Genomic DNA, 17,830 nt, shown 5'->3' with positions numbered 1-17,830 from the left:
TTCTTAACTCGAGGTAATATTTCTGGGTTAGCGGAGTCTGTAACCTGAAGCGTATGTAACCCAAGGTACCACTGTACTCGGAAGCAAACCCCGTGGAGCTCAGTAGAACTTACTTGCTCAGGGTCCCGGGTTTGAGACCCACGTTGGGCAAAAAGATTCCTGCTTTTCAGCGGGTTGGACTGGATGACCCTGCGGTGCCTTCCAACTCTACAATTCTGTGATTCTTTGACGGGTTTGCACCTGCGCATACTTGCGCAGGGAAATGCCCCATTTCGCTCAGAAATCTTGCTCTGCATAAAAAATTCCCCCAGCAACATAACGAGGCAGGTTCTCTCTCTGTGTGTCCTCTTCCGCGTCAGCTGATGGGCGCGTGTCACGTGATTCTGATTGTTGGTAAAACCCCTTTGGGCAAAGTCCTTTCCCCCCATAGTGTTCCTCTGATTCTTTCTTATCCGTTTGTGTTGGTGTCTCTCCCTTTGCAAACAGGCTTCGTGGGAGGGGGCGAGTGGGGAGCAATGACAGAAGTGAAGAGAGAGAAATTTGGGGAATGGCACCTTGGCGGAGGGACTGTGGAAAAATTCCTGCTCAGATCCAGCACGGTAAAAGTGGAAATTATCTCCTTGGGCTGCATAATCACCGCGTTGGAGACTAAAGACAAAGATGGAAAATTCTCAGATATTGTTCTAGGCTTTGATCATTTGGAAGGTGGGTTTGAATTAACTTTTTTGAAAGTTTATTCCACAGAAGAAACCTCGAGGCACAATATGTTTCCAGTGCAACCTCTGATTTGTTTTATTGAAACCCACCCAGCTTTGGTGGTGCTGTAATATAAGTAGCCCTGTACATCCAAGCTGAAAAATATTCAAGCTTCATCACTGCTTTTTAGTACCATAGTTTTGCAATGGAGCATAAAAGAACAAGTAAAGCTTTTAACTCGCAAATAATTCCCCCCGCCCCCATGATCTTGAGAACTGTACAGTAGTAGTTTGTTAAAAGTGCTGGGCATTTTAACTCGGGGGGGGGGTAAACTACAGTTTCTGGGGTTGTTTGCAGAAAGCCACGTGCTTTAAATGTAGGATGCATTACCTGGAGAAAAAAAATAAATCCAGAAGCTGTGAAACAAACAAATGTTAACTCAGAAGTTAAACGGTTCAGTGGAGCTTACTTCCAAGGAAGTACCGGTATGTTCATTTGATGGCAGTATTATGAGTGATGTACACAAAATTCGTTTCCTGATTCTCCCCTTTTTTTGACCTGCAGTTTTGTGAGGATGGGGGGAGGAAGCAGCAGGGAAAAGGGTTGGGAACCACTGTTTCCCCATTCCAGTTTCTCCCCCCCCCCCGAAAAAGAAACACCTGGGTGTTTGCACATTTACAGCTAAAAAGATACGCAATATTTTCCATCCCAGGCAAAGTGCCTAGATTACAGGCATATTTCTTTCTTCTTTTTTTTTTTAGCAAATAACAGTGGTACCTCGGGTTACAGATGCTTCAGGTTACATATGCTTCAGGTTACAGACTCCGCTAACCCAGAAATAGTACCTCGATTTAAGAACTTTGCTTCAGGATGAGAACAGAAATCGTGCTCCAGTGGCACGGCGGCAGCGGGAGGCCCCATTAGCTAAAGTGGTGCTTCAGGCTAAGAACAGTTTCAGGTTAAGAACGGACCTCCAGAACAAATTAAGTATGTAACCAGAGGTACCACTGTACAGATAATTATATTTACAGACTTAAGCCTACTTTTAACAAACAAAGGTCGAAGTCTGGAGTGTATCACATTGCAGCCCACAGGATTAAATGCTGCTTCAACCTTAAAGGTTGAACCTTAATAAGTCCATGCATCTAGAAAAGTAGAAGGGACTCAGAAGGGATTCAGTCTTGTGTTCTTCCTGACATTCTAACTTTCTTTGTGGAGGGAGCTTTTTGGGTAAGTCACCCACTATAAATGAAGTGGTACAGCGCAGTTAGAGGTTTAGTACCTGTCCCTTGAAATAATTCCTGCTGTTGGCGCCCAACTACTGTACTTTTGTTTGGCAAAATATATGCAAAGAGGTGCCTGTGTGTGTAGAATTCTGTGCGACCCTTTGCATATGTTCTGCTGAACAAACAGGCATTGAGGGTGGGGCCAGTAGGGTGTACAGTATGTGGGGCATGATCCCACTATTTCTCTCTATCTGCAGGGAATGAATGGAGAAGACACTGCTGCATGAACCATTAGGCTGACAGATACACTGGAAGTCAGGCATTTAATGTTGCTGGTCCCATGCTGTGGAACATGCGCCCATCAGAGATTCAGCAGCCAACCTCCATTTTGACATTGAGGGTGCTGAGAACTGTGAGGAGACCCCTGTTTTCCTCCCAGAGCTACAGTTCCCAGAGTGGTTTAACAATCAATCCATCTTCACATGAAGCTCTGGGAATCGTAGCTCTGGGACAGGAATAGGGGGGTCTTCTAACCGCTCTCAGCATCCATAACAAACTCTAGCTCCCACAGTTCTTTGGGGGAACCATTAATGTTTGAACTGCTGTCACATTGCTTTAAATGTGTTGTTGTGAATGTGGCCTTATACTAACCTTCCTTTCCAGAATTGCCGTGTGAGGGGAAAACAACTCGCAGGTGTCCCTGGAGGAAGGGCCAGAGTTTACAATCCGTCTGCCTTTGACTTCCAGTTGTCCTTCTAAGGATGTACATAAATCAGAGGTTGAAATTTATTCAGGGATCAGGATAACGGACTGAATAATGAACAGGTTCCCAGGCATGAGATAATAAAACTGATCTGCAAGTAGACTTCCATCCAGAGAAGTAGAAACATAGCTGTAGAGAAGAGTATGAATAAGTCGTCCCTGGTTCTCAGAACTGCCACCATTCCTCCTGCCCCCCTCAGTTACCAATCAGCATTTTTCATGTTCTTCTTCAGAGATCAGATAATCTAAGGGTCGAGTGCCTCCACTGTTACATAACCTTGACTAGCTGCTGCTGAATGCTTTAGATCAGAGGTTTTCAACCCTTTTGAGTCCACGGCTCCCTTAACCGACTACATTCTTTCTTCAGCACCCCCATGGGGCTCAGGAACCCAGTTATGTCACCCCTTGCCTGCAGAGCTGGCAGCCTCTCACCCTTTTCATACACCCCCCCCTTGTGGAGTGTTTCCTCAGCCTCCTCTCCTCTCCCCTCTCCTTGGGAGTCGTCTGGGCAGCTGCTGCTGTCCCTGGTCACTGAGCTGCCCCCCCCCATGCAAAGAGAGTTGCCTCCTACAGAGCTTATAGCCAGGGCTGCTGCAATAAACAGCTGTGCAAGCCTTTGGGTAGCAGAGACATGAGAGGGCATCAGAGGGGGGCGGGAAGGAATGAGGGACAGAGGCCAGTGTTGCCCGTGGCACCCCTGACCACCATTCAACACACCCCAGGGCAGAGAACCACTGCTTTAGACCAGGGGTCAGCAAAGGTTTCAGACCTTGTGGGGGGCCGGACTGTATTTTTTTTGGGGGGGGGAATGAACGAATTCCTATGCCCCACAAATAACCCAGAGATGCATTTTAAATAAAAGCGCACATTCTGCTCATGTGAAAACACCAGGCAGGCCCCACAAATAACCCAGAGATGCATTTTAAATAAAAGGACACATTCTACTCATGGAAAAACACGCTGATTCCCAGACCGTCCGTGGGCCGAATTGAGAAGGCGATTGGGCCAGATCCGGCCCCCGGGCCTTAGTTTGCCTACCCATGGGTTTAGACATTAAGTCTGTGGGAAGCTGGGTGCAGAAATAAACACTGATTACCTTTCCTCCAGCAATCCATTCTTTTATAGCTGCTTCTAGATTCTGTGGGCTTGGAGACTGTGTATTGGCTTCTGCATTCCCCCCCCCCCACCGCCACCAACTGAAATGAAGCAGTGCTCCTTTCTTCCTCTTAACCCTACCAGTGGGTGGATGACTTTGCTTTAAGGTTAATTAGTCTTTATGCTCGGTTTTGTTTCTGTTCAGTTGTTCCATGATCTGTAGAGCAGAGCTTTCAGTCAGTTTTTTATCCCCACACAATGCTGCATAGATCACTGCTGATTCCTTTCTCTCTCCCCTGCCCCCATGAAATAGTGTACAGTCATACCTTGGGTTAAGTATGCTTCAGGTTGAGTGTTTTCAGATTATGCTCCGTGGCAACCTGGAAGTAACAGAACGCGTTACTTCCGGGTTTTGCTGCTCACGTATGCACAGACGCTCAAAATGACATCACACGTATGCGCGGAAGTGGCGAAACACGACATGCACATGCGCAGACGTGCAGTCGCGTGTTATGTTCTACTCAGGATACGAACGGGGCTCCGGAACACATACCATTCACATCCAGAGGTACCACTGTACAGTCATACCTTGGGTTACAGATGCTTCAGGTTGTGTGTTTTCGGGTTGCACGCTGTGCCGAACCCAGAAGTACCGGAATGGGATACTTCCGGGTTTTGGCACTCACGCATGCGCAGAAGCACTGAATCACGACCCGCGTGTGCACAGACGCAGTGCTGTGGGTTGTGAACGTGCCTCCCGCACGGATCACGTTCACAACCCGAGCGTCCACTGTATTGCTGTCATCTGTTGTCAAGCAAGCCAGGGTAGAAAGCGCACTGAAGAGGGGACACCCTGATCTTCCTGCAGGAGACCTATCAGCAACAGAACCCCAAATTCAGGCTGTTAAAAGGCACAAGGCTTGGGGAGCAATCGTATGCACCCTGAGTGCAACCAAACTCTCCCCAGCAACTGAGTTCCAGAGGCATGCCACCTGCAGCAGTGTGGAACTTAGCCAGCATGACCACACAGCCTCACAGACTTCCAGTTCTTACTAATTTTAATTAAGATGGGAGGAGCTGTGTCAGATACGGCTGTGTTTCTTCCATTGGAGTGAATGGATATGATATGCCTTCACATGGAAGAGTTTGGGAGCCTATCCAAGGCCCTCCTTTCCTAAGGGATTCCTGGATGGAGGAAGCTTTGGTCAGGGGTACAGTTAACTGCCCCACCCTTAAAAATAGAATAGAATGAAAGCTCTAGCTAGCTTCCAATGTTGAGCACTGAAATGTATTGACCTTATAAATCTAAGGCCACTCAGCACTTTCTTTTATTGGCCAGGGTACACCAACAAGCACCCCTACTTTGGAGCTGTTGTTGGACGGGTTGCTAACAGAATTGCCAGAGGGAAATTTACAGTGGAAGGAGTTGAGTATCAATTAGCCATCAACAACGGACCCAACAGTCTGCATGGAGGAAAGAAAGGTTTCGATAAGGTAAATGTGCTTGCGCTCAAGTGAATAACAAGGTCAGTACAGTGGAACCTCGGTTCCCAAACCCCTCCCATGTTGTATGTTTTGGCTCCCGAACACAGAAAACCCAGAAGGAAATACTTCTATTTTAGAACTTTTTTTGGAACCCGAACGTGCAACACTGTTTCCTCTGAGTGCAAGAAGCTCATGCACCAATCGGAAGCTGTGCCTCGGTTTTTGAACATTTTGGAAGCTAAACGGGCTTCCAGAACAGATTTCGTTCGAGAACCAAGGTTCCACTGTATTTACTATCAGGGCATGGTGACATATTCAACTAAGGTGAGAACAGTAAGTTGCTGGATAAAAACAAAGGGCCGTCTAGACTGGCATTCTCTTCTCTCAGTGGCCAACCAGAGACAGGGCTGTTTTAAACATATCTGGCGCCGTGGTGCAAAGCTCCCTCTGGCGCCCCTCCCCCCCATTTCCCAGAGTCTTTTTTAGGGAGGATGGCACTGCCGGCGGGGCTGGAGGAGGTGGGCAGTGGCTGGAGGGCAGCTCCTCCGGCGGGGAAGAGGCGGAAACTGGACGCAGCACCTCCCGGCTCAGCTGGCCGCTTCATACCATGGTGGCCACGGCAGACGGAGGCTCCGGATGGTGCGGCATGGCGGAGGTGGGCGAGGGCGGCGAGCTGATGCCAGGAGGCGCTGCGTCCAGCCTCCGCCTCTTCTCTGGCATCCGCCAGAACTTGGCGCCCCGGCGCCCTGCACCACTAGCCTCTATGGGTAAGACGCCCCTGACCAGAGACTTCTGGGAAGTTCACTTCAGCGTGCAGACACTTCTGTGAACTCCCAATTCTTTCCTTTCTTCCTCTGAAGCCAGGCTTGGACCTTTCTCAGAGTCTTCCTGAAAAGAGAAGACTCTGAGAAAGGATCCTCCTTTACTGATGTTAAAAGACTGCTGTGATCGTAACCGGAATGGAAGAGGGAAAGAGTCACTCCCAAAGAAAGGCAAAAACTGGGCAAGCATAGCACACTTTAGTGCTGCGATGGGGAACCTGTGACCCTCCAGATGTTGTTGAACTCCAACTCCCATCAGCCCCAGGCCAGCAAGACCAATGGTCAGGCAGAGAATCAGAGTTGGAAGGGACCACTATCATGATGGGAGCAGTTAGTAGTCTAACAGTATCTCCAGGGCCACAGATTCCTCATTCATCTTCTAGTGTAAATAGCAGGATTAGTATACAGAATAGTAATTATATCTGAACAGAAAAAATATCAAAGAGAAGTAATGAAATCAACATGTGAGTTTTTCTGTTTGACCAATTTGAAGCTAGATGTCTTGTCTGCGGTAACTATTTCCTGTGTAATTTGAGACTGTTCTGATGAGGAGACACAGCATTGGCCTGAGTTCTGCAGGAAGCAAAGCTATAGATATAGATATGCTTCTAAACTCGGTGGTGGTTTTAGCTTTTAATAGAACTATGGCTGTCTGACATAAGGATCCACCCAATTTGTTTGCAGTCATACTGATGACTGTGATCATATCTCTTTGCTGTTTCCAGGCACAGGTTTTGCTTCCTTCTTCACACTTGGTTTGGTTGCTTAATTATCTTTGCTTGTTTTATTTATTCCAGTTCCAGTCAAAGCTTTCTAATCTTTTAAAACAGATATGAGTATCATTAATTTGGGGTGTATGGGGTGTTAGGGGAGGGGTAGTTAGTACCGCTGGTGGTCTCAAGTCCTTGGTGAGTTAAAGACTTCCCCCTACATGCAAAGACAGGCTCTGGCGGACTGAGCGGATGAGACCAAGAGGGGGTTCAGTAGTCAAGAAGACTGTTTCTGCACAAGCTGTAGTCCAGGGGTCAGCAAACCTACTGGGCCTTGGGCTGGGGTCTCCAGCACCGATCACGTGGCGGGCCAGAGGGCGGGGGAGCGCATGCCCATACATGTGCGGACACGCTATTTTCTGCGCACATCCGGGTCAGAGGAGCATCGAAAATACCGGTAGCTTTTGCGCATTTGCATGGGACTCCTCCGACCCAGATGTGCACTGGAAATAACGTTTGCGCATGCACAAATAACGCCTGCGCATGCGCACAAGCTATTTTCGGTGCTCCTCCGACCCAGAAGTGGGCAGCTGCGCGGCGCAGCGCCGGTAAGAGCGGGTGGCGGCAGTGGGCGGCAGGGGTTGCTGCAGGCCGGATAAACGAGTCCCTTGGGCCTTATCTGGCCCGCGGGCCTTAGTTTGGGGACCCCTGCTGTAGAGGGAAGTGAGGGGCAGATGGGGCTCATCCAGTTGGAAAGGTAGCCCATCTAGGAAAATGAAAACTCTGATCTCTGGGAGAACAGGCTAAGGAGCAAACCCTACACAAATCCAGTGTGTAGTCCCTAAGACAGTTGGATGGCACCTTGTACGCCTCTTTCAGCCAACTCCTGCAGCCAAGCTGGTGCCAAACCTATTGCTCTGCTTTCCTTGGGGCCACATCAGTGCAGCTGAGGGGGCTATTGTTGTGTGCTGCAATTGGAACAGTTTGGTTCCCCCCCGCCCAGAGGCACACTCCATTGTCTCTCAAGACAGTCGGATGCCAACAACAAAAATAATTAATTTGGGCTGGCGTACGTCCAACATAACTGGGATTTCAAAGGTGGAATTGACGTCTGGGGGGGATTTCCGAAAGGTGGCACTTTGTCTTGGATCTTCAATCAACAACTCATGTTTTTGTAAAAAAGAAAGAAAAGTTCAGCAACTTTCTGGTTTTCTTAAAAAGAGCTCAACCATTATGGTAGTTTCTTTAAAAAAAAAAAAAAAGCTCAACTTTCAGGTTGTCCTGGTTTTCTGAAAGATGACAACCCTAAATGAAAACAGGTTGCCTAATGAAAGCATATAACTTAGGAATCGGCCTTACAGGGAGACAGATAACTGGTCCTCCTAACTCAGTACTGTTGACACTGACTGGGAGTGGCTCTCCAGGGTTTCAGACAAGACTCCTTGAGATGCCAGGAGATTGAACCTGCAGCCTTCTATGTGCAGGTCAGATGTTCTACCACTGAGCTGCCATCCTTCCTTTTAAGAACAAACTTAAGAATACAGTGGTGCCTCGCAAGACGAAATTTGCGAAGCACGGCTATTAACGGCTTAGCGGCTTAGCGGCTTTAAGAAAAAGGAAAAAAACTCGCAAGAACTCGCAAGACATTTCGTCTTGCGAAACAAGCCCATAGGGAAATTCATCTAGCGAAGCGACGCAAAAACCGAAAAGCCCTTTCATCTTGCGCGTTTTTCGTTTTGCGAGGCATTCGTCTTGCGGGGCACCACTGTAGATCTTTGGCTGCTTCAGTACATGGACACATTTTCCCAATCATTTTCTCCCATCTGTGTTCCCATCTCTGATGGACACCAACCGGCCAGAATTACAACCTTACAGAAGAAGAAGAAGAGTTTGGATTTGATGTCCTGCTTTATCACTACCCGAAGGAGTCTCAAAGCGGCTAACATTCTCCTTTCCCTTCCTCCCCCACAACAAACACTCTGTGAGGCGAGTGGGGTTGAGAGACTTCAAAGAAGTGTGACTAGCCCAAGGTCACCCAGCAGCTGCATGTGGAGGAGCAGAGACACGAACCCGGTTCACCAGATTACGAGTCCACCGCTCTTAACCGCTACACCATAATGGGTTTGAGCTGTGAAGATCCTTTATGCCAACTGTGCTGTAGTGTTGCCTTATTTCTGTGGCCCGCTCTGTGTTGACATTGTGGTGGAACAGTTAGATTTTTGTAATAGACTGCCCATTCATGCCTCCAGTTAATGAGCACAGGAAACACATGCTTTTGTTTGGAATAATCCTTTCCCAGGTGCTGAGGCTTAAGAAATTTTACAGCAGCCTTCTACAACCTGGTGTGCACCAGCTGCTTTGGGCTATAAAAGGTAAAGGGACCCCTGACCATTAGGTCCAGTCATGACCGACTCTGGGGTTGCGGCGCTCATCTCGTTTTATTGGCCGAGGAAGCCAGTGTACAGCTTCCGGGTCATGTGGCCAGCATGACTAAGCCACTTCTGCCGAACCAGAGCAGCATATGGAAACGCCATTTACCTTCCTGCCGGAGTGGTACCTATTTATCTACTTGCACTTTGACGTGTTTTTGAACTGCTAGGTTGGCAGGAGCAGGGACCGAGCAACGGGAGCTCACCCCATCGCAGGGATTCGAACCGCCGACCTTCTGATCGGCAAGCCCTAGGCTCTGTGGTTTAACCCACAGTGCCACCTGCATCCCTACTTTGGCCTATAATCCTTATCATATGCTGGCTGGAGGTGTTGAGAGTTGTAGTCCAAAACATATGGAAGGCATAAGTTTGAGGAAGGCTGTTTTATGTATGAATTACCGTCTCTCACCAAGCTTACTATATAGTGTGTATTACATGTGTGTATATCTTCCTATATACATAAAAATGTAAGGCTATCATCATGCTGCAGTCCCAATGGCAGCATGACAACGGAACAGCAGGCAAGCAAGCAGACAACATGGGTGACCAGTTGCCCAGGTGAGCTGTTTAACAGAGGGAGGGTGGGAAGCACTTCAAAGTTCATTTAAATTAGTGTTTCCCCAGCTTGGGTCTCCAGCTGTTTTTGGACTATAGCTCCCATCATCCATAGCTAGCAAGACCACAGTGGTCAGGGATGATGGGAATTGTAGTCCAAAAACAGCTGAAGGCCCAAACTTGGGAAACACCGATTTAAATATTTTGAATCCTGGAAGTGATCCATGGTTGTCATGTGTAATCTTTTGGCACACATACTCATCCAGGTACATCAGTCTAGTAGCTGGACTCTAGCCAATGTGATTTAAAAAAAATACCATTAATGAAATTGTATTGCAGGCCATCTGGGAACCTGAAGTGCTGCCAGATGGCGTACGGTTTTTCAGAGTAAGTCCAGATGGTGAAGAGGGATATCCTGGTGAGCTGAAAGTCTGGGTGACGTATACTCTTAAGGATGGGGAGCTAACGATCAGTTACAGAGCTCAAAGCAGTAAGACCACACCAGTCAATCTGACAAATCATGCGTACTTCAATCTTGCAGGCCAGGTAAGGCAGCTCTGTTTGGCTCTTCCATTCTGGAACATCCTGTAGAACAGGATTTGGGGGGAACCTGTGTTCCTTCAGATGATGTTGGACTACAACTCCCATAATCCCCGCTATTTGGTCATGCTGCCTGGGGGCTGATGGGAATTGGAGCCCAGTGACATCTGGAGCCCCACACGTTTCCACTTCTGCTACAAAAGTGTTCAAAGGGTTATTAGTTATTTTCTTGTCTGATATAATGCCTTCTTGCCAAGTCGGTTGTACGTCGCTAAGTAATGGAACAGGGTGCAAGGCTTCAGTCCCCTGAACTTGAACAATGGGGAGGAATGTTTGGGAGAAGGCACCCCATTATTTATTTTATTTAAGACCGTTTCTGTACTTCTTAGTTTAGGGCATGTCATTTTAGGGGGCGAAACTTAATTTTTGCAATTTTATTCAGTGAGGGGTCTTAAAAATATGCTTTTGTGTGTGAAAAATTAAAATCTGCTTTTATTGTTGTGTTTGTACAACATTTAGCTGGGTAAATCTACGTTTGGTAAAGAAGCACATAAACTGCTTTCGGAAAATCAAAGAATTTTAATATTAGGTTCTGAGTTGTCAGGTAATGTTAAGTAATAAATAATAATTATAATATAACTGCAAGTACATGGCAGTCATTTTTAATGGTCACTATGCAATTTCACACACATTTTACTTAGCAAGCAAAACTAAATCATATTAATTTAACCAAAATATCTTTGAATCCCCATGTCATGTTACAACTTTTTAGCACCCCTCATTTTTGGAATATCTCAGAAGTGTATGGCAACTATGATACTTTACTTTTTACACTGTTCAGCCTTTAGTGAGCAGTCATTCTGATTTGTTTGTGTGTTGTTTACACATCTTCCCATTTGTCACGTGTTCATTTCACTTTGCAATGCATTTCCCTGTCCTTGTCAAAACCACAAATTTTGTTTTAAAAAATAAAAGGGGATTTGTTGCACTAGGGGAACAGAAGATTTTAATCCACTTTAAATGCATAAACCTAAACTTCCACTACATATTTGAATCCTACAAAATATGGAGAGTTTGGAGGCACTCAGAATGTGCCCGTGTTCAGGATTCCAGGCAGCCATACCTTTTCCAAGGATACTCCATTGCTTCCTCCCCACCCCATGTATATGCTTCTTGTGAGTTTGGGTTGTTACTGTTGGAGACCAAATGCCGGAACAATTGACCCCTTCACGGCCTAGGACCCTTGTACCTATGAGACCGCCTCTCCTGGTATGCCCCACGGAGACCCTCAAGGTCCATAAACAGCAACACCCTAGTGGCCCCAGGCACTAAGGAAGTTAGATTAGCTTCAACCAGAGCCAGGGCCTTTTCAACTCTGGCTCCGGCCTGGTGGAACGCCCTCTCTCACGAGACCAGGGCCCTGCTGGATCTGATTTCTTTCTGCAGGGCCTGTAAGACAGAGTTGTTCTGCCTGGCCTTTGGCTTGGAGCCAATTTGATTCCCTCCCCCTCTTTCTTTTTTCTTTTCCTTTCTCCTCCTGCAATGAGGCTACATTTTAATATTTTAATGTTTCAATATTTTAATGTATTTTAATTTTGTTTTTAAGTTGTATTCATTCAACTTGTTTTTATTATTGCTTGTTAGCCGCCCTGAGCCCAGCCTTGGCTGGGGAGGGCAGGGTATAAATAAAAATTATTATTATTATTATTATTATTATTATTATTATTATTATTATTATCTTGGTCTTCATTGACATTTGACCTTGATTCAGTAAAGTGATTATTGTGATTCGGAGGTACCTGCAGCTCTGTGTTTACAACAAAGGTGGTATAAAATTCCATCTTTCTATTTTCTGATACAAGAGGTTTTTTCCTCTCTTCGTATTTCAGGGATCACCCAATATCTATGACCATGAATTTACTATACAGGCAGATTCTTACCTGCCAGTGGATGAAACCCAGATCCCCACAGGTTGGTTGATTTTTAAGATGAATGCTGTTGAATCTACAGATGTTATCTAGGGAGCTGTCGTGGCCAACTGTGCAGAACTGGCCTCAGTGTAGGGTGCTAGCCCTGAGTTCAAAACTGTGGTCAATCAGCTTGCTTTTCTAAAACTGGAACAATGCCATAAAAACACCGGGTGGGTGGTCACTGTGAAAACAGGATGCTGAATTATATGGGCCGCTAGCCTAACCCAGCAGTGCACTGCTTATGTTCTTAGATGGAGGTTAAATCTTAATTTGACGTCAAAAGGGGGGAAGTTTACTTGGGGAAACACAGAACATGGCATGTGACACTCACAGCTGTCCAATCCCCACCCCTCATATCTACTGCCTAAGGCAGCTGCCTCACTCTGCCTAATGGTAGGACAGTGGTCCAGGATTGGTATTTGGAGAGCTACAGGCTCCCCATACTTGGTTTAAGTGAGAATGGTGGCAATGTCTTCAGAACACCTGTGGTTTGGGAATCCCGCACTAAATTGTTCTGTGTGTGGTTTGTTGCTGTGGTGGACTTTTTGGTGGAACCTGCTGTTTCCAGATGTCTGTCTTGGTTCCGTCCACATTTTTAAGAGTTGCTGTGGAAGGTTGCTAAATGTGTGTAGTTTCTTTGCCTCTTTCTTTGTTCTTTCTCCATTAGGAGAAATTGCTTCAGTGCAGGATACAGGCTTTGATCTGAGAAAGCCGGTGGAGTTTGGAAAACACCTTCAGAAGTTTCAGCTCGGAGGATTTGACCACAATTTTTGCCTGAAGCAGACAAAAGAAACATGCTTCTGTGCGAGGTACAGGTTTGGTTTGTCACCTTTGTTTGACAGCATATTGACCAAAACATTGTGTTTCATGCTCTTCCTTCTCCCAGTTTATTTAAAAGTATTTATACACTGCTGTTCATAAAATATATCATAGGGCTTTACAGATTTAAAATAAAGCAATAAAAACATCAAAACATTTAATTGAAACCATAACCCACAAAGGAAAAGGCAACAAAATCACTGTAAAACATGGGAAGCAGTCCTCAGTTTCAGTTTTCAAAGGTCAACTGGGATAACTTCACCTGTTAGCAGTAAGCAAGCAGATACCTGATATGACCCTCCATAGCATTGGGGCTGCTACAGAAAATGCTCTGGTCTTGTTTAAGGTTGATTTTAATATAGATTGCTTGTGTAATTGATTTACATACTTGCAAATTGCTTAGAAGCCTATTTTGGCAACAAACAGTAAATAAATTAATAAATGACAAGGATTGCAAGTATAGACATCCATGGATGTGATTTAGACAAATCAATTACATAATTAAAATGATGTCCTCCAAGTTCCATTATGTAAGAAGACCAAAAGTGTACAATGTGGAGGAAAGTGCGTGATTTATATAATTTACACTTCCATACCTTCCCACCCGAGATTTGGGGGAAGTGTTAACAGTAAGCTACAGTATTTTGCTTTGAACCATGCTCAGGTTTTCACAGATCTCTTGCGAATTTCACTTGTGGAAGGCTGGTAGTGCAGGATGCTCTTAATCCACCTTGTGTACCGTGATAACACATAAGTAACTTGAGCCAGCACAGCTAGTGAGCTTTGGCAACATGATGCTCACCCTGCCTGGATCCACTGAACTGGCTAAATGTGACTTTCGATATGGCACGGATGTGATCCAAAGCCACAGTCTGTTCTCTCTGGCTACAACTTGATCAGGGAGATAAGTATTTTGTTGTCTCTTGGAATTATCATGTGATGCATTATCATGTATTTATGGAAAGAGGCAACTAAAAGGCAAATGCATCTTAGGATGTGACCAAGTGACTTCTTTTAAAATTTGCACAGCCCCTTCCTTGCACCCAAGTGCTGTTTCCCATGTATCTATTATTAAGAGCTGCTGGCTACCACTACACATAACTAAATGCAGAGTACCAAAGGCCTACAGACTCCTAGAAATTTAATTAACAGATACTTTCTTTTTACAGAGCGCACCATCCCCCTAGTGGCAGAATGATAGAGGTTTATACAACTCAGCCCGGGATTCAATTTTACACTGGAAATTTCTTAGATGGCACTCTAAAGGGAAAAGGAGGCTGTGTGTATCCCAAGCATTCTGGCTTCTGCCTGGAAACACAGAACTGGCCAAATGCAGTGAACCAGGTACATCCTTAAGTTTTATATGACCACGGGGCCACACAGAATAGAAGCTACACAAAACTGTCTTGGGGCTCAGCTTCCATGGTTTACTGCAGATTTCATTTTGAGGATGCTCAGAAGAACATAGAAACCAGTAATGGGTGGATCTGCATAAGCACTGAAATCACATGGTACAGCTGATTAATCAAAAGTTGATTAATCAAAAGTGAACCAATTCTAGAATACTATGTATGTGTGTAGAAAGCTTGTGGTTACATGCCAAAGGTAAATCAGGTTCTGCTAGTATATATGAATGATTTGCACTAGATTGGCAAGGATTTGACTCCCAATTTTGTAATGGTTTGTTCTAAATGCAATAAAACAAAACCCTAGATGCAAGCAATTTTTCTTCTGTAAGTGGACAAATGTTGAGTTTTATTTTTTATTCTTACAGCCTAATTTCCCAGATAGCCTGCTGCACCCAGGAGAGGAATACAAGACCACAACTTGTTTCAAGTTCTCTGTAGCTTAAGCAAAGACCAAGATTTTTTTGTAGCAATCTGTAACAAGGTAGTTTTCAAAGATTCTAGACTGTTTGTTTTAGGATCAAAGGTGTCTTCATGTACTCAAGAAGTCTACTTGACACCATCCTGCATAGACTTAAGATTTTATACAGGCAACCTTTCTCTCCCACCGCCCCCTTGAGAGCTTACTGGTTCAAAGGCAGGTGGAAATAGAAGAAATAAATCATGTTAAAATGTAAATTCACTTCAAGATACTATTGCTAAGGATGTTGGCACAGTTCTCCCCCACCCTGATTTCTTACAATGGTAAAGGTATTACATTTGCATTGGGTCTAAAATAGACTCTAAATGCAAGAGCTGTGAAGAGTTGTTTAAAAGCTTGTATTGGTTTGGAATTCAGTAAAGTTGCAAGGATTAATGAGAATGCAAATGAAGTGCTTTGAATCATTAACAAATAGACAGACAAGTGGCACTGGTAAAAAAATGTTAACTGCTGCTGTTCAGTGCAGACATGTCCTTTCTGGATTCTCTATTCCACTACAGGACAAACAGCAGTGGCTACTGAACATATTGTCCTCAGTGAGCTATACTGAAGATCCTGCTCCCTTTTTCTTCTGCATACCTAGAAGTATCTCTAAACATGCTTATATTGCTGGTTTCTCAGTAGCCATTTGTGATGCTAAATAGGCTTAATTCAGTACCTAAGTTTGCTGTTAGTATGTTGGTGGGGTGCTTCCCATTAAGCTTCCAGGTAACTGATGGGTTTCCCATCAGACAGCAAGGCTGTTACCTCTTTTCTACATGCATGGTACTATTTTGGCTACATAAAAATTGGAGACTTATTATATACAGGTGGGGCCCTGCTATAAAATGCTGTGTTGTAGATCCCTGGCATGCACCTGAAGAGTGGGGGGACAGACGGACGACGACTCCTTGCTCTAATGCAAGTCTGTCTTCATGTGCAAACTTTTTAAACATTTCAAAGTGAAACCAGTGTGCATTAAGCTTCTGCATCTAATGGAGTGCTTGATTTGGCATGGGAAGAGGCAACTTCAGTAGACTGACCTTTGCTGCAACTTAGAGGTATGGGGGATTTTTGAACAGGAATCCAGACCTAAGCCTCATCTGTGACCTGCAGTATTAATAGATGACATTGCATGCTATTCCCAGCACAACCATCTTTGTGTAGTTCTCAGCACAACTGAATGTGGGAACAGCCAGCTTTCTCACCTTTGGCCCAACCCCTAATGAACATCACTGACGGGCTTGTGATAAATCATAGCCTGTCATAATCCACTCTCACCCACAGCCCTTTCTATACTCATAAAGGGACAAAGGTGATTTTTTTTGTTTTGTTTTTTAAGGTAAGAACACTAAACAGGAAGAGTTAGAAAGGGCCTTATCTATTGTTATGTCTTCCCCACTACAAAACATCTGCGCCCCTGTCCAAACTCTGAGAAAGTATTTTGTCGTGGCATTGAGAATACAGATTTGTCTGTCAACTGCTGCTTGCCTTTTGGCTGAAAATAAAAACATCAACACAAGTATTTTGGCTTGGCAGGTAGAACCATTCTTTCCGCTGCTCCCTGTGTGTTCTCCTGACCCTCGAGGGGGGGACTCACTCTTTCAGGCCTGCCCTTGCTGCTGGGACAGGTTAGTTGAATCCTGCCCATTGGGTTGTATTCAACTCAGTCCTATACATAGGATCATTAATTTCAGAGTTTACTAAGTAAGTCCTGACTCATGAGTTTACTCAGAGTAGGAAAATTTACTAGAAAATGGGTTGTATTTAAGGATGGTGTTTGGTACTGCACTAGGCAACTAACATTTTTAATTGATCTTACAAACTTTGCCCACCTTGATTTTTAGACAATTATTATTCCAAAATTCTAAACTCAGTGAAAATAGTATGTAACAAACTATCTTCTGTGCAGGAAATATTCAGACAACCAATTCAAGGTTAGTAGAGTATACATCACTGAAACAATCTAAATTAGCAAGATTATACAGATTTTTTTGTAGAATAGCTTACAGTAATTCAAAATTGAGATCACAAGGATTGCCAATTGTGAAAGTGAGCATGCAACTTTCTTGATTAGAAAATGTTAAGCATTTTTATTTATCAGAAACAGCATATTCATTTAGTTTCATAAATATAGCCATGTCAAGACAGTTTAAAACAAAAACTGAAGTTACTTTCATCTAACTAATGGGTATTGTATTTCAGCCCTTTGTCACTCAAGTCCCATCTATGTGTTCTGTCATAGAAGTTAAGCAGATGTTACGCTCTGTTCAACCTTAGGTTTAGTATGTTATATTTAGCTATGAATTTTAGATTAGAAGCTAACTTATGCAATATTGGCATTGCAGTTAAGCAGCAGGCATTTCCAGATGAGACATGTATGTTTGATAAAGGTGTAAGATTGAAGTATGTTTTCAGCATCTTCCTTTGCCATTTTGATTCTGCTCAATTACAGCTAAATTTTGCCCTGCTAAGGAAGCTAAAATGCAATTTATGCTTCAGTGAAGATAAACAGTCCTCAAACTAGCTTCCTGTTTTCATTAAGGGAGAAAGAATGAGTGAACTGAATAAGTGAGCCAGGGAGCCTAGCAGTATGAGATAGAAACTACTTTCACAAGATCAGATTCTGCTTTGAATCAGCTTAGGATCTGCCTAATTCACTGTTACCTTCTATCCAAATATCTTGGGAAAAGCCCATTGCTTACACTATTTTCTTGGTATCCCAGATAGAACTCAAACAAAATGGCAGTTTGAATACAACTTAAGGTGGCCTCATTTAAGATAATTGTGCCTGTGGTGGTATGTCATAAAAATATTCTGCTAAGCAAGCCAACTTGATTTTACAAGTTAACAGAT

The 17,830-nt window shown here is 44.5% G+C and overlaps 1 protein-coding gene across 2 annotated transcripts; it reads left to right on the top strand.

The window, feature by feature from the left end:
- Window positions 1-366: 366 nt before the first annotated feature.
- GALM (galactose mutarotase) lies at window positions 367-17,380 on the top strand. 2 transcript variants are annotated; one of them, XM_083605425.1, is made up of 8 exons: window positions 367-705; window positions 5,119-5,273; window positions 10,119-10,325; window positions 12,209-12,290; window positions 12,957-13,098; window positions 14,278-14,452; window positions 14,883-15,418; window positions 15,457-17,380. In XM_083605425.1, exons 1-7 carry the CDS (start codon window positions 516-518, stop codon window positions 14,958-14,960), a joined length of 1,029 nt encoding a protein of 342 aa, XP_083461551.1. In that variant the 5' UTR covers window positions 367-515; the 3' UTR covers window positions 14,961-15,418; window positions 15,457-17,380. The 2 variants fall into 2 exon arrangements, with proteins under 2 accessions (XP_083461551.1, XP_083461552.1); XM_083605426.1 differs by having other exon boundaries at window positions 14,883-15,657; window positions 15,697-17,380.
- The last annotated feature ends 450 nt before the right edge of the window (window positions 17,381-17,830 follow it).

This window comes from Podarcis filfolensis (assembly GCF_964270895.1).
Source record: "Podarcis filfolensis genome assembly, chromosome: 3".
NCBI classification, from domain to species: domain Eukaryota; kingdom Metazoa; phylum Chordata; class Lepidosauria; order Squamata; family Lacertidae; genus Podarcis; species Podarcis filfolensis.
Note: the sequence above shows the minus strand (reverse complement) of the source record. Positions and strands in the feature narration are given on the sequence as shown.